The 22661-nt window shown below is 40.7% G+C and overlaps 2 protein-coding genes across 2 annotated transcripts; both read left to right on the top strand.

Annotated features, from left to right (window-relative positions):
* Window positions 1-1964: 1964 nt before the first annotated feature.
* Window positions 1965-14025, top strand: mcm8 (minichromosome maintenance 8 homologous recombination repair factor; the record flags this gene model as incomplete). The annotated part of the gene is made up of 20 exons (XM_084020931.1): window positions 1965-2538; window positions 2785-2850; window positions 2970-3052; window positions 3212-3361; window positions 4599-4696; window positions 4801-4999; window positions 5161-5246; window positions 5412-5557; window positions 5996-6070; window positions 6170-6305; window positions 6614-6644; window positions 6829-6966; window positions 7136-7196; window positions 7320-7400; window positions 7672-7867; window positions 7949-8162; window positions 8259-8468; window positions 8645-8721; window positions 11459-11648; window positions 12395-14025. The coding sequence occupies 20 exons, from the start codon at window positions 1965-1967 to the stop codon at window positions 12485-12487; spliced, it is 2904 nt and encodes a 967-aa protein (XP_083877057.1). The 3' UTR covers window positions 12488-14025.
* Window positions 14026-14259: 234 nt separating this feature from the next.
* On the top strand, window positions 14260-20244 carry crls1 (cardiolipin synthase 1). Its single transcript, XM_084020945.1, has 7 exons — window positions 14260-14842; window positions 17029-17166; window positions 17506-17635; window positions 17767-17852; window positions 18002-18070; window positions 18833-18924; window positions 19730-20244. The coding sequence occupies exons 1-7, from the start codon at window positions 14387-14389 to the stop codon at window positions 19821-19823; spliced, it is 1065 nt and encodes a 354-aa protein (XP_083877071.1). The 5' UTR covers window positions 14260-14386; the 3' UTR covers window positions 19824-20244.
* Window positions 20245-22661: the final 2417 nt, after the last annotated feature.

The following is a 22661-nucleotide window of genomic DNA, read 5'->3' as shown; positions in this document are numbered from 1 at the left end:
CTACTCCAGGCCACAGTAGTTCAGGTATTGATTTTTCTTCTTGTTCATTCTGTCTTTCCGTCCCCTTCAAAACCACTCCCTTGAGACTGGTGTGCGTGCGTGCGTGTGTGTGTCTGTGTGTGTCTGTGTGTGTCTGTGCTCTCATCCAATTTTATCTTTCTGTAGACCAATTTCAGTTTTAGAGTGGTTTCTGTTCTCTTAACCCGGGTGCAATAACAATAAAGTTAATCTTGGGTCCATTTATGACATAGAGAGTCTTCACAAGTGTAGAAATGTGCATGTGTTAATGCATCCTTATCCCTGCGTTGTGTAACTGCCAACAACTTAAACAAATGGCACATTTAATCATTCATATTAATCTTACTTTTATTAATTATGAGTTTGTGTGAATTTAGAACTAACCTGTTATAAAAAAAGACTGAATAAAAATCACAGGCATAAATAAGAGAATAAGAAAAACAGTGTGGTCAGACATGTCTTCATGAAGATAATAAAGTAGCTAAAGAAAAGATATGGATCTTTAGATGGGCTTGAAATGTATCAATGGAGGGGGAAGAGGTATTTGTTAGGCACAAACCATTTTACATTTTAGTGGCAACACATCTGCGTGGAATGATTTGTATTACATGTAATCTGTAAATAATAGAAATATAAACCAAACAACTGCAATGACACAACATTTCCAGAAGATGACAGCAGAGGAATGTCTAACCCTTTCTTATTTCAGTGAAAGTTGTTGTCATTTTATAAAGCACAGCAAATATGTTTTAGTATCCTTTAATGTTGGGTTATGCATCTATTATCTATTGGGTCTATTAAGCTTTCAACAAGCTCTCCTCCAAATACGTTTACCTGATAGGATGGTAGTGAAGGTACATGTTCATTTTATTAATATTTTATTTATTTTAAATATTACTGCTGGTCTATTAATTAACTACTAAAACAATTTCCATAAACACGAAATCAGCACATTGTATGATATTATTATAATAGTATTTATCATGGTGTTCTTATCTGTAGTAGCGTCTCTGTCCTCAGGAGGGCAGTAAAGGGCCTGAAGACCTTTTCTGGTGCACGATACAATAGAAGAAGATTCAACGTCAGTGGAGGGAGTTTACAGCCTGCTTGGTGTGTCTTTAACATCCATAAATAAGTCATGTTTTGAGTTAATGTAGCATAATGTAGACATTATTCAGTCGTCACAGTATTGCACAAAGCCAAACGTAAGGTCTGTATCACGTCCCCGTCACTGTCATAGTGTTTCAACGGAACATTTAGCTAGTAAAACGTCTCCGCACATTTCAGTCATCCTACAAAGTGTCTGGATCAGTTGGGAAAATCGCCACTACGCTAGCTAACTGGCTAATTCAGTAACGATACAGTTGTGTTTTAATAAACATAGTACGTTTGTTTCCCGTTTAATAGGTGTTAGCAAAAGAAATGGTTGCGAACTTTACTAGTAACGTTCAACCCTAAGCTAGGTTGAATTATAAATGTTCGAAATGTGCTAATAGTGCTTATTTGTATGCCGAAGGTTGCGTTTGTTAAAAGTAGGAAGTTCTGTTATTTAAGGCTTTGATTCAGTCTACGAGGTAGTGAACGTGTTAACTAATGTGTTGGCTGATAACTGCGTTGCCAACTTTTTATAATGCAGCTACTCGACAGTTTGTTGCAACATGCAATACAATGAGACACATTTGAAAAAAAAAGTAAATATCCTATGTGTAGAGTAAACGCATATTACAAATGCTCTGGGTTTGATTTGGCCACTTTCTGCCCGTTACAAATGCGTGCTAACGGGTTTTATTTCATTGAACGCTAAAATGATGTGGACAATGAATACGACATTTCTAGTTTGGTATTCATTCAGTACACCTGCATGCTTGTCAAATAAACTACATTGCTTTGTACTTTACAGTCTCTCTCTCTCACTCTGTTCCTCTTTGCTTTGTTTTAGTAACCTAATGAGTGGAGAGGAATCCAGGAGAGACTCATGGAGGGGTGGGAGTGGTGGATGGAGAGGAGGAGGAGGCGGTAGTGGTGGTAGTAGCGGATGGAGAGGAGGAGGCGGTAGTGGTGGTGGTAGTGGATGGAGACGAGGAGGAGGTGGTAGTAGTGGTAGTAGTGGAGGGAGAGGAGGAGGCAGCGGTAGTGGTGGTGGTAGTGGATGGAGAGGAGGAGGAGGCGGTAGTGGTGGCAGTAGTGGTAGTAGTGGAGGGAGAGGAGGAGGCAGCGGTAGTGGTGGTGGTAGTGGATGGAGAGGAGGAGGAGGCGGTAGTGGTGGTAGTAGTGGTAGTAGTGGAGGGAGAGGAGGAGGCAGCGGTAGTGGAGAAGGAGGGGGAGGCGGTAGTGGTGGTGGTTGGAGAGGAGGAAGAGGAGGCGGCAGCAGTAGTGGTGGATGGAGAGGAGGAGGAGGAGGGGGAGGGTGGAGGAGTAGACCATGGAGAGGAAACTCAGCAGGTGGAGGAGGAGGGTGGAGAGGTAGAGGTGGTGCTGGGGGAGGAGGATCAGGATACCATACCATCAGCAACCAGAGAGGTGAGTTTGATTTGCTTTTCCAGTGTACATATCCAGTAATCAACTTTTAAATAATAGTGCATTTTTGTATGAATAAATCTAAAAAATAAAAAATAAAACATTTTTAAAAGGATCTATATTACATATGTTTACTGGCAGTTTCTTAAATGAAACATTAGCAGCTGATGTTCTTACACCATTTTATCTAATGAAACTGAAAAACAATGAAATGTGTCATAATCTTTAATCCAAAGTGTTCCTCTTCAGTACTTTGTCAGGCTACTCTAGATGTATTGTGTCCATACAAAGGATGGGCACTCTACTTCACAGAAGGTACTTATGTCTTTACAACTTTGTTTCACATGATGAAATGCATACATTTGTAGACACATACATTGGTCGTGATGATGTGGCGTTTTCTGTGTGTGTGATATGTATGTCTTCATGTGCAGGCTTCATAGAGAGCTCACCTAGTTTGGAGAAGATCAAAGTGTTTGAGAAATATTTCACTTCCAAGATTCAGCTGTATGACAAGGTCAGTCTGTCTGCTTTGTAACTTTCTGTTAAAATAATGATAAGCTTTTTGACTCTATGACGTATGCATTTCTTTTGCAGGAAGAAACTTACTTTGATGGAAATATTTCTGCGTTTTGCCCTGCTTTATAAATGCTACCTGTTGTGTGTTTGTGCACAGGATGAAATTGAGCGGCAGGGCAGTGTTCTAGTGGATTATGCAGACTTGACCGGAGACAAAAGTGTTCTTGAAGCACTCCCCCATCTGACCACAGAGCTGAAGGAACAGCCAGAGGTGATACTCAACTGTTTGGGAGTAGCCATTCACCAGGTACACAGACACACAGATGTTACTCATGTTGTCATCTGCAGGTTGCAGATATGCAGTGTGCATAGTTTATTAATTACTCTAAGCCTCTTAATTAGTGAAGATTTAATGTGAAAACGCAAGCTAAAAATGAATTATTGGCATGTATTTTTCACATTATCTATCATTATTAACAATTCTCTTTAAATCTAATAACTATAGAACTGTGGCCGGTTGCACAAAAGATCAAGTTCAAATTTTCCATAAAAAATTAGTTATGGTTACTACCGTAACTATGGAAAAAGTTTCGGTGTCTTTAAAGGTGCAGTATGTAGTCACATTGTCGGTTGCTGTTTGTAATCACGGCATTCAACATTTTCTTGAAATGCAGATACAGATTGATTAATTTTGTATCATTTGATGCATTGTTTTTTCAGAAAAGTAAGGAGAAAAAAAACTTGGGGTGCCTCTGACTGTAGCTTTTCCACAACATGGCTGAGTTTCTAGTGATAAATGAAGAAAATGAATGCATCCTCAGGAGATGAGTGATCCACGACTTGGAGGACAAAATGGATATGTTTTACAATGAGCAATGATTTGACTGGCAGTCAATTAGAGATTGTTTCAACCGCCTCGGGTCGGATTACTTTGCAGCTGTGCTCTTTCAGCCCGTTAACAATTAATGATTGATATAAAACAAGACAAAAGGAACAAGAGGCTGATGAGATAGCCTTCACTTATTTAATGTTGGGTGAGGAGTGATAAATGCGACTGACATGTCAGTACAATCCATCTTGGGCGAAGGCAGGATACACGCTGGACAGGCCGACAGACTATCGCAGGCCCGACACATAGAGACAGACAAGCACCACATTCATACCTACGGGCCATTTAGAGTCATCAATTAACCTCTCCTGCATGTCTTTGGACTGTGAGAGGATAACAGCTATCACAGTGCAAGCAAGCATACGGTTTCTAAACTCCATTTTACGGCTGGAAAATCTCTTTCAATGCAGTAAAAACATTAATGTTTCTCCTTAACTAAGGAAACATGTTAAGGGATTCTGTACAACCACCTTAAGTAAATCCCTCAGCTAAGGAGAAACTAAGCCTAAAGCGTCATACATTATGAGAAAACATTAGGCGATTTGTGCAACTGGCCACTGAAACTTGAATCCATGAGGACTGTAAAGAGGCAAAGCATAGAGGTGCTCCACTGAGAGATCAAATACTCGTCTGATAGCGTGTGTGTGTTTTCCAGGTGTTGACTATAGATTTGGAAAAACAGGCTGCTGAGCTGCAAGGGGAAGAGCTTCCTGTCACTACACCAATCAGTAACATCCCTCACATTAGCGCAAGGTTATCCACACCGATAATTGCAATGAGTTGTTTGCCTTGACTTATCACCTGTACAACTGCGGACCACGAATGAGCGTGACTTTGTTTGTGTAAATCGCCCACAGGCTGTATAATTATGAGCCGGTGTCTGCGTTGCGGACGTTGCGAGCCAGTGTGTTTGGACGCCTTGTGTGTGTGAGGGGAACAGTGGTCAGAGTCAGCAATATCAGACCTCTGTGTACCAGGATGGCCTTCAGGTGTCTGGGCTGCTCGAACACACAGTCTCTGCCACTGCAGCATGGGAAATACGCTACACCTACTAAGGTATGCACACACGCACACCCTTTTTTCTTTCAATATGTTTTCTGTGCTCTGTTTAGTAAGTAATAATGAATACATGCATACACATAAGCGTCTTTAAAATATTTTTTTATGTTACCCATTTTGCACTTTTAATGCGTGTATATGTGTATTTTATCTCCTAGTGTATCCAGCCTGACTGCCGCAGTCGTTCCTTCGCCCCCAGCCGGAGTTCCCCCCTCACTCACACTGTAGACTGGCAGATCATCAAGTAAGAACATCATGTCTGACTTGCACAACATACTCTATCACCAGTGTCACAAATTGCTCTTGTGGCACTTAAAGGTGGAATATTGTGACAGTCGCAGCTATTTCCAGAACATATTCTATAATGCATCTTTTATATTTTTGTGTGTGTGTATGTGTGCTACTTAAGGGTGCAGGAGTTTCTGGGCGGAGAGCAGAGGGAGACCGGACGAATCCCGCGCACTGTGGAGTGTCACCTGACCGCCGACCTCTGTGACAGCTGCGTCCCTGGAGACACAGTCACTGTGACTGGGATAGTTAGAGTTACCAATGATGGTACAAACACACTGAAACACACACATACTCATGCCAGGAGGTTAAGGCTACTTTTGGAAGTGGAGCAGTGACGTCACCGTTTCCACGGGGATCGGTTTTGCTCTTTAAGCGTATTCAAAAGATTTCACTCTGGAACCCGGTTTCAAAACTTTTAATTTGCCGCCCCCCAAAAACGTTGTTGTTGTGTAAAGAACAGCAAGAAAGTAAAAATACTTATTATTATTATGTTGAAAACGTTAATGTGTAAACGGCCCCTTGGTCTGGAGAAAGCGTTTGCATTTTACTGGTAGGTAGTTAATGTAAAAATCTGTGCCCACACTTCAGTATCATAACTTGAGATGGATGAAATGAATAAGAAGTACTCTGGTGAATTTTTAACCACAGTCACAGTGGTTACAAACAAGTCACACACATAACACTCTTATTATTTGTATGCAGGTAGTTCCCGTGGGAATAAGGATCAGTGTCTGTTCCTCCTCTACATTGAAGCCACTTCAGTCAGCAATACTAAAGGTACTGAAGCTTTGGATTTGAATTATGCGGAGCAGTTGCATGTTTTTTTATTTAACAGAACAATAAGTAAGTAATATGTTATTTCTTATTTATATGTAGGTCGACGGTCAAAGTCGGGTCAGGGGTCAGGAGGGTCACTTGAAGATTGTTCTGGACGGGAGGAGTTCAGTCTAAAGGAGTTGTATGCCGTCCAGGAGATCCAGTCACAGCCGGACCTTCTGAGACTCATAGTACAGTAAGATATTAATTTCCAACAGCATGACATGTTGAGAGGTCGAACAACACCCAACAAAATAAAACTCATTCTCCAGTTCCAACAATCACCAACTCTGCTGTCCTCAAAATAAATACTCCATTCACAGAGGTAGACAGTGGGAAGTCTAACCTATACGTGTTTGGTTTTTGATGTGTGTTTTTTATCATGCGTTCAAAGCAATTAAGCCAGTGTTTTTTCAGTGTAAAGGAGAAACTTAAATTCAGAAAATGCATGGTTGCATTTTACTCAGGACAAATATAATAATCCAATTTTGTCACCTCTCTTAGGTCTTTGTGTCCTGTCATCTACGGCCACCTGGTGAGTTGTTGGATGCTTTGCACTTGTAACAAGATTAAGAACCCCAACAGCATTAGCATCTGAGATTACAAAGGGATATTTGTGTTTTTGGTAGAATACAGCCATTGTCATTCACAAGGGGCAGTTTCTGTCATCTTAATTTGTCAAGTTCAGGCTAACAGCCTGTGTTCTTGTTTGTCCCAAGCTGGTGAAAGCTGCTCTAGCTTTGACATTGTTTGGAGGCAAACAGAAACACACAGACAAGAACAGCGTCCCAGTTAGAGGAGACCCACATATCCTGATTGTGGGAGACCCTGGACTGGGCAAGAGTCAAATGTTGCAGGTAACGCTGAAAACTCACTTTGAATAGAGCAGTGATATGTGGCAGACAATGATAAAGACGGTCAATAATATACTTTTGGTACTCTTTAGGTGAGGTTATTTTCTGAAACTCTGCTATGTGAAAGAGATTGAGTGTGATACTTGTATATATTCATGTGTGCTGTGTATAGGCAGTGTGTAACGTGGCTCCAAGAGGAATCTACGTCTGTGGCAACAGCACAAGCACCGCAGGTAAATTGTCCTTCAGTACTACTCTCCCCAAAGGATGCAGTTGATGATTCCTCTCACATTTTCAAATCAGTTGAAAATGATCAAGTTAGTAATTTCAATTTAAATATTGTGGGTTTTTTTTAGGACTAACAGTGAGTTTATCCCGAGACGCAGGAACAGGGGATTTTGCTCTAGAGGCCGGAGCCTTGGTGCTGGCTGACCAAGGTAAGAAAGAAAGTGGTAACGTTCTCCTTTTTTACCAAGTTGCTGGTGCAAGATTTGTTGTTTTCATAATAAATAACATTTCAGTAAATGTATGATTTTTATGATTTTTTTTTTTTTATGTTAGGAAAGAAATGTTTAAGTAAAACCTGATGTTGCCTTACACACTGATCCCAGTCACTTCCTCACAGTGAGGCATACAGCTTATGAATTGAACATTGGTATATGATCAGTAGTCATCAGCTCATTCTCTTTCTCTGTCTGTTCTGTTTAGGCCTGTGCTGTATTGATGAGTTTGATAAGTTGGGCAACCAACAGCAGGCTCTGCTGGAAGCCATGGAGCAGCAGTCTGTGAGTCTGGCTAAGGCCGGAATAGTCTCCTCTCTACCTGCCAGGACGTCAGTCGTAGCTGCTGCGAACCCCATTGGAGGACATTACAACAGAGGCAAGACCGTTTCCGAAAATCTGAAGTAAGTTCACAAGACATGCAAAAATGTATTGTGGCGTTTAGTGACTGCTAGAGGATATTACTGTATGTTTCTTGTCTTTAGAATGGGCTCAGCACTTCTCTCTCGATTCGACGTCGTCTTCCTCCTCCTGGACATCCCAGATGAGTCACATGATCGCCACCTGTCTGAATACATTATGGCAAACAGGGCAGGAAGAGGCAGAACCAGCAGTGCCACAGTTACCAGGGCTAACAGTCAATTAGAGACCTCCATCCTGCTAGAACACTCAGACATGCCGCTGTCTGAACGTTTGCAGGTAAAATCAAATCAACTGTACTCTTGGACTACAGTAATATCTGTCAAAAAAATGTATTAAAATTCATTTATGTAATATGTGTGTATCTGGGTCAAGGTCCCTGCAGGTGAAACCATAGACCCCATCCCAGCATCTTTGTTAAGGAAGTATATCAGCTACGCTCGTCAGTATGTCCATCCCTCGCTTTCTCCTGAGGCAGCAAAGACACTTCAGAACTTCTACCTGTCACTGCGATCTCAGGCACACTCTGCTGATTCCACACCCATCACCACACGACAACTAGAGTCTTTAATTAGACTAACTGAGGTAGGTTTCTTCATGTCTGGTGTAATTAGTGTGATCTTCCAGCAACAACATGAAATGGATTAAGAAACTCAGATATGTATTTTCTGCTGTAGTTTCAGCGTTTATGTGTCTAACAAAAGGAATTATTTCCCTTGTTGTGTCCCAGTACTTAAGTGGTCGACTGTGTTTTTGTGCAGGCAAGAGCCAGATTGGAGCTCAGAGAGATGGCTACCAACAGTGATGCTGAAGATGTGGTGGAGATCATGAAACACAGGTGACACTACAAGAGTCTCTGTGTATTAGCGCTGCAACTAACACCTTTCCTTGTGTAGATTAATATGCTGATTATTTTCAGGATTTCAAATCTACTACTTGGTTAGTTTATAAAATATCAGAAAATAAAGAAAAAGTCCTGTGACAAAAAGCCCAAGGTGATGTCTTTAAATGATATTGTAATTAATTTCCATGCATCCATCACCACGTTAACATTATAATGCGCTTACAGCCCATTTCACTTCCTAACACTGTCTCTAAGCAGCATATAATACATACACTCAACAAAAATATAAACGCAACACTTTTGTTTTTGCTCCCATTTTTCATGAGATGGACTTAAAGATCTAAAATTCATTCCAGATACACAATATTACCATTTCTCTCAAACATTGTTCACAAATCTGTCTAAATGTGTGATAGTGAGCACTTCTGCTTTGCTGAGATAATCCATCCCACCTCACAGGTGTGCCACATCAAGATGCTGATCTGACATCATGATTAGTGCACAGGTGTACCTTATACTGCCCACAATAAAAGGCCACTCTGAAATGTGCAGTTTTGTCTCACAGCAAAATGCCACAGATGCCACAAGCATTGAGGGAGCGTGCAATTGGCATGCTGACAGCAGGAATGTCAACCAGATCTGTTGCTCGTGCATTGAATGTTCATTTCTCCACCATAAGCCGTCTCCAAAGGCGTTTCAGAGAATATGGCAGTACATCCAACCGGCCTCACAACCGCAGACCACGTGTAACCACACCAGCCCAGGACCTCCACATCCAGCAGGTTCACCTCCAAGATCGTCTGAGACCAGCCACTCAGACAGCTGCTGAAACAATTCGTTTGCATAACCAAACAATTTCTGCACAAACTGTCAGAAACCGTCTCAGGGAAGCTCAACTGCATGCTCATCGTCCTCATCGGGGTCTTGACCTGACTCCAGCTCGTCGCCGTAACAGACTTGAGTGGGCAAATGCTCACATTCGATGGCGTCTGGCACGTTGGAGAGGTGTTCTCTTCACGGATGAATCTCGGTTTACATTGTTCAGGGCAGATGGCAGACAGCGTGTGTGGCGTCGTGTGGGTGAGCGCTTTGCTGATGTCAATGTTCATGGATCGAGTGGCCCATGGTGGTGGTGGGGTTATGGTATGGGCAGGCATCTGTTATGGACGAAGAACACAGGTGCATTTTATTGATGGCATTTTGAATGCACAGAGATACCGTGATGAGATCCTGAGGCCCATTGTTGTGCCATACATCCATGAACATCACCTCATGTTTCAGCAAGATAATGCACGGCCCCATGTTGCAAGGATCTGTACACAATTCTTGGAAGCTGAAAATGTCCCAGTTCTTGCATGGCCAGCATACTCACCGGACATGTCACCCATTGAGCATGTTTGGGATGTGCTTGACCGGCGTATACGACAGCGTGTACCAGTTCCCACTAATATCCAGTAACTTCGCACAGCCATTGAAGAGGAGTGGACCAACATTCCACAGGCCACAATTGACAATCTGATAAACTCTATGCGAAGAAGATGTGTTGCACTGCATGAGGCAAATGGTGGAGTCCCCAGACCCCCAATAAAGCAAAAAAATGCACATTTCAGGGTGGCCTTTTATTGTGGACAGTCTAAGGCACACCTGTGCCCTAATCATGATGTCAGATCAGCATCTTGATGTGGCACACCTGTGAGGTGGGATGGATTATCTCAGCAAAGCAGAAGTGCTCACTATCACACATTTAGACTGATTTGTGAACAATGTTTGAGAGAAATGGTAAAATTGTGTATCTGGAATGAATTTTAGATCTTTAAGTCCATCTCATGAAAAATGGGAGCAAAAACAAAAGTGTTGCGTTTATATTTTTGTTGAGTGTAATTAAAACAAAGTCGCACGTTGATATATTTTTTCGAATTGTTGTTTTTGTCACCAGTAGTTTGACAAACAGAAAGCAAATGTAACATTTTGAAAAAGTGACGTAATTTATCTCTGGAACAAGGTAAATTTATCAGAGCTTTTGCACAGCAAATAAATGCATCAACCATTCAAGGTGTGTTGAACAGATATTCAGAACGTGCACTAATACTGTACAACAACACAGAGGCTCAAAGGTCCAAACCAAGATGGCAAATTGTATGACTCTTTTCAACCTAGAGCAAGGCAGCACATACCAGATCCACTTCTTCGGTTCTTACCTATCACAATAACAGCCCCAGACATATGCATTATGTAACAAATAGCTTGTTTTGTAAGACCACTCATAAAAAACTTAAATATACTCCAATTACTATCATATAAGTGAAAAAAGGAAAGGAAATCCTTTCATTTCAGAAGCTTGAACCTAGTAATATTTGAGGATTTTACTTTAAAATGTTCAAATTATTAATTGATAATCAAAATATTAGACAAACAACTGGCTGTTGTTTCAGCTCTGGTATGTTTCTGTCACTTACCTCAAATAGCACATTTAATAGGTGTAGGGAGAGGAATCCCTACTTTGCAACAGCTGTTCATCCGTACAATCTGCCTGTTAGATTAAATTTGTCCTGCAAAAGATCATTTAAAAAGTCTTGATTTTATTCACATAGTAAGTCCTACAAAACCACTTAACAGTAATACTGATAACTGTGAGGATCTACTAAAACAAACAAGATTATATCCGGCCATTAAATGTTCTGTTTTGGAATTCAGTTTCTCTCTCCCTGTGTTTGTGATTTCGTGTTTTCAGTCTGGCTGATACATATTCAGATGGTCTGGGCAATCTGGACTTTGAGCGTTCTCAGCTTGGAACGGGTATGAGTCAGCGCAGCGCTGCCAAGCGACTGGTCAACGCACTGCACTTACATGCTCAGAGGAACAATCAGAAGCAGTTTGACCTCCAGACGCTTCGATCGGTGGCCAACAGAATGAACATCAAGGTGAAAGCTCTCAGACGCACAGAAATGTTCATGCACTTGCAACAGTCAAATTATACATGGTGGACCAGATTTACATAAATGCAACTTCTCCATGTTATTTCCCAGAAGAGGGTTAACAATAGTTGATATACCACATTATAGCGAGATTACATGTCAACTCCAACTGAGAAAAATGATTTAGTTGCCTTCACATAAACTCAATGCAGTAGGAGTTACTCAAGATCACAACATATATATCCCAGCACAAATGTTCTCATTAATTCAAGCCAAGACTCTGTTAAACACATGCAGTAAAACCTGTGTTGCACTAAAGTTGTATCATTAAATGTATACTGCATAAGGATGTGGGGAGAAATCAGAAGTCAGCAGGATTGGATTATGTAAGCTGTAGTAGAAAGAATTCACTTGGTCCAGGTCATGGTGCAATTTTTTCGACACGTGTCCTTCACTGACAAACCCATTTTACTGCAATAAAAATGATTGAAGTGAGATCAACAGAATGAAAACATTACTTTAGATAAAACAGATGTTTAAAACTGTGTAATATGCAGTTGAAAAAAAAGATAATACATCCCAATTTGTCACAACATGTGTTATAGCAATACTCGGCATATCTCAAATGTTTTAAATTTCAATAAGATCATTTTGTTGTTTGAGGATCGTGATGATATTGTATTGTGGGTCCTCTGGTGATTCCCACTCAAAATGCTGGATGATTTATTCAGTCATTGGTTGATTCCTTCCAGGTGATGGATTTTGAAGGTCTTGTGAGTTCCCTGAATGAACAGGGATTCCTGCTGAAGAAAGGAGCCAACCTCTACCAGCTGCAGACCATCTGACCACTGACAGCTGCAACAGACTCAGAATACACACCTGCTTCTTCCTGCAGACCTCACTGCAAGGTCAGTGTTGAGCATAACTGAAGTGTTTTTTATAGAAGACAGGAAAAACGTATCCACTTTCACCAAACCACCAACAGCTGACTACTGTGTAGCCTTTTTGTAATAAACTCTAACAACAAAAACAACTGACAAACCAGGATGGATCTTCTCACTACTGAAACCTCACAAATGGCATCTCTCTGCTGGACCTTACAGTAACCATCGTTTCCTGAATGAGCACAAACTTCCTGCTAAAAGGAGGAATTAAGATCAACTGACTCCAGTACACTCACGTTATTTACACACGCAAAGCTTCAAACTAAGCATGGTATTACTTTTCCCACTTGTGATTTGACTGAACTTGCAACAGTGAAGTGGAAATTCAAACATTACTCAAGAGACTTCAAGCAAATGTAATTGAGTGCCCCACCTCTTCAATGTTCATGTGTCAAAGATACCATTATCTTCATAAACATTACATTTTAAAACTGTCTGGATTTAGTCCAGTTTACCCAGCCAGGTATACTTTAATTTCAGTGTACATGTGTTATTACAGTATTTGGTGACTGGTATGGCTGGAGCGAAATTTAGTTTTTCCAATATTTCAAACTCAGGGAGGTTTTTGACAATGTGCTGAATATCTCAGAGATGTGCTTGCATTTGATAAATACGTAATAGTTGACAATACTCTCAATCTTGAGAGCTGTTTTATAAGTTTTGTTTTCCACATGACTTTGTTGTACAAATACTTTACTACAGTTCAACTTTTGTATATTTTAGAAGTCATTGTTTTTATGTACATAAAATGACATCTATATATATATATGTATAAATTCATGGTGTTTAGGAGCTTGGTAACGGTGGTAGAGTTGTTTACAGTGAGGCAGGTTTTCATCACTCTGTTTGTTTCCACTCCTCTCTGCAACAGCAGCAGCAGCACCACACTGCTAGATAAAGGATGAATCAATGAACGTCCATCAACTGTAGCTGTCTCTCAAACACTGAATGATATGAGAACACATTTCATGTCACGATATAACTATCTAAAATCACAGCCCATTGGAACATTTTAAATTAACAATTGCTGAAACAACAAGCTCGTCAAAGATTAAACTTTTGAAACAACACTGATATTACCTTCCTACCCATAGTGCAGACCTGTTTTTGCGGTATGCCAATATATTCACATTATTAAATGTTCTCAAATATTGACATCGAAGTTCGCCTCATGAATCCAGTATTGGTCGGGCTATGCTATTTTTTATTTTAAAACCTGCAAGAGTACATTGCTTCTTATTTTTATCTTTATGCTATATTATTATATATATATATATATTTAGATATTTCATATCTTTATCTGAAATGTTCTATATTGTCCCTATTTATGGTTTATTTTCATGTGGTATGCACTTCATATTAAACAATCGGTTAATAAATAATTTTATTTTCCTGTAAGTCTCAGCATTTTTGTTGTTTTTATGCTATTGACAGGACTTAGATGCTTTTAGTTTTCCATTAAAATACCAGTGTTAAATATTTGTTTTATTAACAAATATTACAAACAAACGGTTTAATTGTAGTTTCATTGTTCATTGCTGCCGTTCTTTTGCTGATATAAAATTTGATTTGTCTGATCACAAGATCATTTATTTTCAAAATAAAAGCCCCGAAAGCGTCATTCACCTTTTTACGACGTCGTCATCGTCGCGTGCAGTGTCAGTTTACGGCAATATGGCAGCCTTCTGGCTGGAGCTGGAATCCCGTCGGCTCTGACAGCCAGAGTCTGAAACTTCATCATGAAAACGCGGGCGAACCTTACGAGGCCAGCAGGTCTGTAACGGAGGGCTCGTGAGGATTATGATGATGTGCTTTCGGAGGATTTCCGCGCCGTTGTGCCGCAACGCAGCCAATGTTCGCTGGCTTGCGTCTGCGCGGAGTGCGGGTGTGTGTCGGCTCGAGCCTGCGTCATGGCGGCACAGACACACACCTGTCACCGACAGCGCAAGGTTGAAACAGTCCTCGTTTAGCGGCTCGTGGCTCTTCAGGGTCGAAGGGACGGACGGCCGTGTCGCGTGCTGGAGCGGGATCCTCCAGCAGGTAAAAGCGAAACCCTGGCACGCGCAAGGAACCGTGCTTAGGAACTGGGGAGGTCACGAGAGGTCGGTGGCTAGCTTCCGGTCTCTGTTGTACCCCAAAGTTCGTGGGCTTTGCAGCGGAAAAAACAAGGAGACACCGGACAGCTCCCCGGCGGCGGACCAGAATGAAGCCCGGGATGCGGTTCCGGGAGAGGGCCTCTTCAAGTTCAAAGAGCTGGTGAGTACGGAACAGCCTGTGAGTTAACTGTAGGAATGTCATGTGTGTAATATTTTAAAAGATGTCGGGAAAGTACCTGTTTGAAGTGTGTTAAGATAGAAGTCATCAGAAAATTAGAAACGTAATAACACCAGTGTTACACAATGTACAGATATGCTCATTTTATAGCATGTTCTACCATGGGAATATAACTAAACTGCTCAAAAAAATAAAGGGAACACCTAAACACCACATGCTAGTTCTTAATGAATAACATATTCCAGTAAAACTTTATTCATTACAAAGTGCAATGCGTTGACAACAAAACAGCATCAGGGTGATTAATGAAATCAAAATCCTCATCTTATGGAGGTCTCGATTCAGAATCATACCGAAAATCAAAGTGTAAAATCAGATCGCAGGCTGATCCAACTTTTGTGGAGATTTTTCAAGACATGTCCAAATTATCCTTAGTAGTGCGTGTGGCCTCCACGTGCCTGTATGCACTCCCTACAACGCCTGGGCATGCTCCTGATGAGACGAGGGATGGTCTCCTGAGGGATCTCCTCCCAGACCTGGACCAGAGCAGCAGTCAACTCCTGGACAGTCTGTGGTGCGACATGGCGTTGGTGGATGGAACGAGACATGATCCCAGATGTGCTCAATAGGATTCAGGTCTGGGGAACGGGCAGGCCAGTCTATAACATCAATGCCTTCATCATGCAGGAACTGCTGACACACTCCAGCCACATGAGGCCTAGCACCAGCACTGCACCAGCAGATGGTCTCACAATGGGTCTGAGGACCTCATCCCGGTACCTAATGGCAGTCAGGGCACCTCCGGCAAGCACATGGAGGGCTGTGCGCCCTTCCAAAGAAATGCCTCCCCAGACCATCACTGACCCACCACCAAACCGGTCATGCTGGAGGATTTTGCAGCAGCAGAACGTTCTCCGTGGCGTCGCCAGACCCTGTCACGTCGGTCACATGTGCTCAGGGTGGACCTGCTCTCATCCGTGAAGAGCACAGGGCGCCAATGGCGAATCAGCCAATCTCTGTGATCTCTAGGAAATGCCAATCGCATTGCACGGCGTTGGGTTATAAGCGTGGACGTCGGGCCCTCAAACCACCCTCATGGAGTCGATTTCGGACCGTTTGAGTTTAAACTTGTGGCCTGCTGGAGGTCATTTTACGGCTCTGGCAGTGCTCCTTCTGTTCCTCCGTGCACAAAGGAGCAGATATCGGTCCTGCTGTTGGGTGGTTATCCTTCTTCGGCCCCCTCCACGTCTCCTGGTGTACTGGCCTGTCTCCTGGAATCTCCTCCATGCTCTTTACACTGTGCTGGGGGACACAGCAGACCTTCTTGCCACAGTGCGCATTGATGTGCCATCCTGGATGAGTTGCACTAACTGGGCAACTTCTGTGGGTTGGACAAACCGCCTCATGCTACCTCTAGTGGTGCAAACACTGCTAAAATTAAAAAAAGAAAAAAAATCTGCCAGAAAGGCAGAGAACAGAGAAATGGTCTGTGGTCACCACCTGCAGAACCATTCCTTTATTCCTCTGTTCCATTTACACAACAGCAGGAGACATTGATTCCTAATCAGTGCTGCTTCATAATTGGACATGCTGATATCTCAGAAATATGATTGACTTGCAGTTACATTATGTTGTTTGAGTGTTCCCTTTATTTTTTGAGCAGTGTATATTTTAGCATATCACAGGATTGTTACTGAGGCATAATAAACAGCATGTTAATGTTGTTGCTGCCAGAGGTACAGCTCAAAATATTTATCAATACCAGTGGAATTGTGTGTAAAATATGATTTTAAATAAGTAACTAGTAGCTGTCAAAAAGATGAAGTAAAAAAAAAAAAAAAAAAAGTACAATATTGGATTCTGAAGTATAATGATGTAGATGTATATAGTAGCATCAAATGGATCTGCTCAAGTAAAGTAGTAAAAACAGCTAGACTGATTAAGTGGGGTGATATATCAGCTGATTTTAGCCAACTTCAAGTAAGGAGACATTGCTCTACAGAAATGTGAAAGATATAGGAATTTAGAAACTTCATACCAAGCTTACAAATATGACTGAAATAGGTTTATACTGTTTGACTTGCTGCCATGTTGATGCTCTTATGTCTTTGACTTCTTAACCCAGTGTCGATCTACAGAGTAACCGCATTTCATCTGTTTTTCCGCAGTATGAGAACCCGTGGACAATCCCCAACTTCTTGTGTGTGTGCCGGATTTTGCTGGCTCCGTTCTTGGGTCATCTAATCATCCAACAGCACTTTCACCTCAGTCTGGCTCTGTTCACACTGGCTGGAGCTACTGACATGGTACTGACTGACACTTTCATGAAAACAGTCACGTGGAGCTTCAGACCTAGACAACAACAGACACGCTCTAGTGCAGTTCATTTTCATCTTTTGAGAATTAGAAATTTCTAAATAGACACATATTCATGGAAAAACATATTCATGAAACTGACATTTAGTTCTCTTGGACAACATTTAGTCCGAAAATGACCTTAACGTTATCAAGCTTTCAAAGTGACAAACCGGCTCATTTAATCGGCTACATTCTAGAAACGGCCGTCACAATTATGTTGTACAAATTTCTTGAAAAAACTTATATGAAAATGTCTTCATCTCAATCTACTTTTCTGTCTCCCTCAGTTGGATGGTTACATTGCCAGAACATGGCCCACTCAAAAGTCGGCATTGGGCAGCGCTCTCGACCCGCTGGCTGACAAAATTCTCATCAGTTTTTTATACGTCAGTCTCACCTATGCTGAACTCATACCAGGTATTGTTAATGTCAGTGTGTGAGACACACAACATTGGGCGTTAAGATTTGTTTTCTCTGCTTTTGTTGTTTTTGATGTTCCAGCAAAGTGTATTATAAAGTTATTTATTGTGTCCTTTATTCTGTTATAGCTCTACTGACGGCTCTAGTGATTTCTAGGGACATTGGTTTGATAGCTGCTGTCTTCTGGGTCAGATACAAGACTGTTCCTCCGCCGGTGAGACACGTTACATTTCACTCTAATCAAACACACTGACAAAAATGTCGAAATAGAAAGTAAAATTAATGTACACTGGATAACAATGGCCACTAAAATGCCTCCACTATTTAAGTGTACTTACAATCTCTCCCTCTTTTCCCCCTCAGGTGACCCTTAGCAGGTTTTTTAACCCCTGCTACACTACAGCACAGCTCAAGCCCACACTCTTCAGCAAGGTGACACACACACACACAACCACCCACTCTCATCGTCCACTGGATTTTGAACAGTTTATACATTTCTGTTCTGTTCTGAAGTGGAGATTTGGCAACCTTAAAATGCAGCATATAATGAGCATGTGTGTTTGTTCTGTTATTATTCGATTTCCTTCCTCTTTACAACTTGTGCACGACCAGATGCAAAGACTGAAAACACACAGAACCTGCACACATTTTACCCAAATTATTATAATAATTATTTATTCATTTGCAGAAAATTTGATGGTAATATAAGTAGAAAGCTTGTTTGTTTTTTTAACATTTTTGTTAAAAGTGTAATTCAAATGTTCCCATTTAATCACTGCATGCTGCCTTATCAACACTTAAGTCAAGAAAGAAACTAAACCAACAGATCAACGCTGGTGTAAATTATATCTGGTTGACGGAAAAGTAATTCCGTTCATCCATCATTTTTAAATTTGAGTCCACAATACTTGGAATGCTAAACTTATGCAAAAACTGACACATTTAAATTCACTGTCAAAATCTTTCTTTGTTCTGAATTCTGTATAATTTATTTTGATACCTGGGGAAAAAATGGTGGCTGGCAGGAGGAATGTTTTTAGCTGCCAACAGTATTGTTTTGTTCTTGCAACCAGCCACAACTCTTGTCACATTTGCAACAGGTTTTCCCACAAATAATTATGCAACCTTCATGTTTTTATTCTGAGTTTGTGTGTGTCTGTTTTTCTTTTTCTTTTTCTTTTTTCTTTTTGGAAGGTGAACACAGCCATCCAGCTTCTTCTGGTTGCATCCTCTCTGGCTGCTCCAGTCTTCCAGTATACGGACAGCGTGCTGCTGCACTGCTTATGGTAAACCACAGACACTGTATTGCAAATACACATGCCAATGGACTTTAATCATAATGTCCTTTACTTTTCAGTGTAGTGGTTACAACAACTCAAAAGTTAATTGTGCAAATAATGGTTTCATCTCTTTCAAGCACATAAATACTGTTTGTTCCAGCAGAGCGTTCAGGTTGAGAGCGCTGACTCATTTCAATCAGTGTTGGAGTAAAAGGCCGATTCATACCCAACATTTGATTGTGTCACAGTAACCTACATTTTAATACAAGTTCAGCAGACGAATGTTAGTAGTTTGCTATTGTAATCACTACAGCCCTTTTCAGTGATTGATTATTATATAAAATACATTTACACATTTGTTTTTAAATGATGTAGTGTATAATGAAGTATTAAAAGACAAATGCATTCATCATTGAATGTACCAGTCAAAATTGTTTTCCTATTTTCTTCTAACTCTTAACAGTCAAATGATGAATAAATTAAATATAAATAATAAGGTTAAATTATGTTTCAAAAACAGTTAATAGTTTTTTTTTCATTTAATAACATGCATTGCTTCTGACACTTCTTTGTTCATACTACCACTGCACAAAAAAACAAATAATTTTAATGCATTTAAATACATAAACAACAACAAAAATAATGAATGACTAGCCATGAGAGGATGTTTAATAATTCCTCACATAAGACAATAATTTGTTACAATGTAACATTATGTTGTTGGCATTTAAAATAAAATATATTGAGCAGTCTGATGAATGAAACTGGTGTTTGAGTTAGAGTATATCTCATGTGTTGTATTTTGTTACAGGTATGTTACAGCGGTGACTACTGCAGCATCAGGCTATAGCTACTGGCACTACGGCCGCAAGACTGTCCAGGTGCTAAACACCAGATCACCATGACAACCTCACCAGGAAATGCCCAGAAAGCAGAGCAGAAGCGGCGAACAGCAGCAGAATCTCTTATTAGCTGTGGTAAAAGTGAGACGGACAGATGGATGATCTCCAGGAGCTCTGAAACCAAGTAGTTATGACAACCATTTATGAGTCGCCATGGCAATGACACACGGAAACCAACCAAGGCCACAGATGGTTTGCTGCGACACTACGGAAACGCCTAACAGCAGCTCTGCCACTAGAATGATTGTGGACCAGAGACATATGCACAGAGATAGAGCATCCACACACTTTAACCTACATGTCGAGTATATGTTAAGTGATCAGGCAAGAGCTTCTATTTTTTCTTAGTTTTTCAATCATGTCAACACGATTGTCAGTTTTGTAAACCAATGATTTATGATTAAAACAGAAAATCTGCTTCATGCCTGTGACTTCAGGGCTTCTTTTTTTTTTTTCTTTGAGGACGAAGCATGTTTAATCTCATGAGACACAAATCTGACAATCTATCCATCCAGCAATCAGAGGATTAAACACTGGGTCTAAAAATGCAATGACATGCTACACAATCAGCACGCCCCCTTGGTCCGGATCCATGTGATGGTTCTGAGTCCTCATGTTAATACTAGGACTGCAAATTATCCTCATTTAGTAGAGCAGAAACAATTATGCTGTTAATGCATTTCAATCAATGAATTCATTTTTAGAATGATCTGAGCAAGAAATACCTAGAATTGACTCGTTCCGGCTCCTTCAGTGTGAGCATTCGCTGTAAATATCCAATACATTTGTGTTCTGGACTGTTGGCATTTAAAGACCTCATCAGAGGCTCTGGGAAACAGGATCATTATTTTAGACTAAACAAGAAAATAAATGACAGATTAATCAATAGTAAAAATAATCATTAGTTGCAACCCTTTTATTGATTAAGCTGGTATTTTGACTTTATGCCAATGGATCAGCGACAGCCGTGGCCAGAGGCATTATGTTTTCAGGTTGTCCATCTTTATGCATGTCTGTCCTATTCCAGTAAACGCTACATCTCAGGGAACACCAGGAGGGAAGGCCTACAACCGTTATTTTATTTTTGGCTAATTGTCAGAAAGTAGTGAAACATGCCCATCAACCTGCCTGGGAATAAAAAAAAGGCTTTTTGACTTAATCTGTTGTTTGCATAAACTTAGTGATGATAAATAATTATGTCTGAAATTAAGTAAAAGGTTACATCTAAAAATTGCAGTCTAAAGTATGTACAATTCCGTATACCGGTATGCCTCTATCTCAGCTCAGTGTTATGGTTAATTAGAGAACTACAAATGCAGCAATGCTCCAGATCTTTCAGTCTCCAGATCAATAAGCCAGAGGTTATTTGGTGATACCTACTACTGGAGCTCCCCCCCCCCCCCCCCCTGAACTCCTTTGGTGATTGTATTTTTACTCCGCTGTTTATTTCCCCTTCAAGAAAACCAGTGCGATGAGGGAGACGTCGCTGCCTAACCTTTTCAACCCTTCCACTCATTTCCCAGCATCGTTCTGCACCGCTCGGATAATGCGGTTTCATTACTGACGGTGTGCCGATGACTGCCAGGCTCATGCGAGTTGTTGTTGTGGCCTGTGTGGGATGCCTGCTCATTATCTCCTCGCTGAATAATTTAAAGAGTCTCATTTGAAAATGAGATATCCATCACTGGGAACAAATTGATATCTATGCTCATTAAATGAGTTCTGGTGCTTTTTTTTTATTTTATTAGATTGTATTAGTTCGTTACTTAAGTCCATATTTGAAAACAGATTGGAAGTGTGTAATTTGGATGCACTGGATGATGCCCCACAGGCTTCTCATGCAGTGTTTAGGGATAGCTGTTTAATTAGTAGTGCCTCTGAGATGAAAGCTTGAAATAAATCACCACACTTTTTCCAGCTCTCAGGCTGCATGTGGATGCATGATTGACAGATAGTGACAGCTTTGATTCATTTTGTTTCAGTGCCTGTAAATTGATTTTATTGGGAAGTAAACTATAACAAAGTTGATGAATTGAAACTGGAACATATCTAATTTATTCCAGAGTTTGCGTAAGATTCACTCATTTTTATAGGACATTAGAGGAGACTTGGCAGCCACCAACTTAAAGTGTGCAGTTTTGACCTGTGACTTAATTTCTCTGCTCTTCTGGTCACTTTGGAAAGTCATCATCAGTCATTCCTCAGGCATTCTTGCACATTCTGAAACCGTATTAAGCTATTATAATTAGTTGCCCAATAACCTAACACTGCTCTGTAGATGTAAGTGTTCTTTTCTGGCCTTATTCAACAAGAATTTATGCCCTCGCCTCAGGAAATGACTCACACTCGCCTTTTGATATTTGAGTAGTTTCAATGTGAAATGGAAGGATTTTTATCTGCAGGTCTAAAACTGTACTGACAAATCAATAGTCCAAGATTACAGCGCTACATTTCAGCATTACGCATATGCTGCATTTACAGTACAACCATTTGCAGCTTAACTCTGTAGAGCAGAACATAAAAACCTAGATTTTCTATAAAAGCACTTAATATCAATTAAATAAAGCCACACTTTGTCTAGTGTAATAATGTTACAACTTATCAGATGACCAGAAAAAACACTAAATGTAAAAATGTCGTTTGTGGTGGGCTTTTTAATTTGGTGCAGATAAATAATCAGAATTCCACACTGAATTTGAATTTAGTTTTGTTGCTTCAGAGTGCCCGTTCACACTGCTTGGGTCAGCTGCAGATAGCCATTGTAATGCCATTCTCAACCACTAGGTGGAAGAACCCCATAGAACTCTCATATCTGTTACCATGGCTGTTTCCATGGTATTA

The sequence above is a fragment of the Eutrigla gurnardus genome (genome assembly GCF_963514095.1).
Source record: "Eutrigla gurnardus genome assembly, chromosome: 11".
Taxonomy (NCBI): domain Eukaryota; kingdom Metazoa; phylum Chordata; class Actinopteri; order Perciformes; family Triglidae; genus Eutrigla; species Eutrigla gurnardus.
The sequence above is the reverse complement of the archived record's forward strand: the minus strand, read 5'-3'. Positions and strand labels throughout refer to the sequence as shown.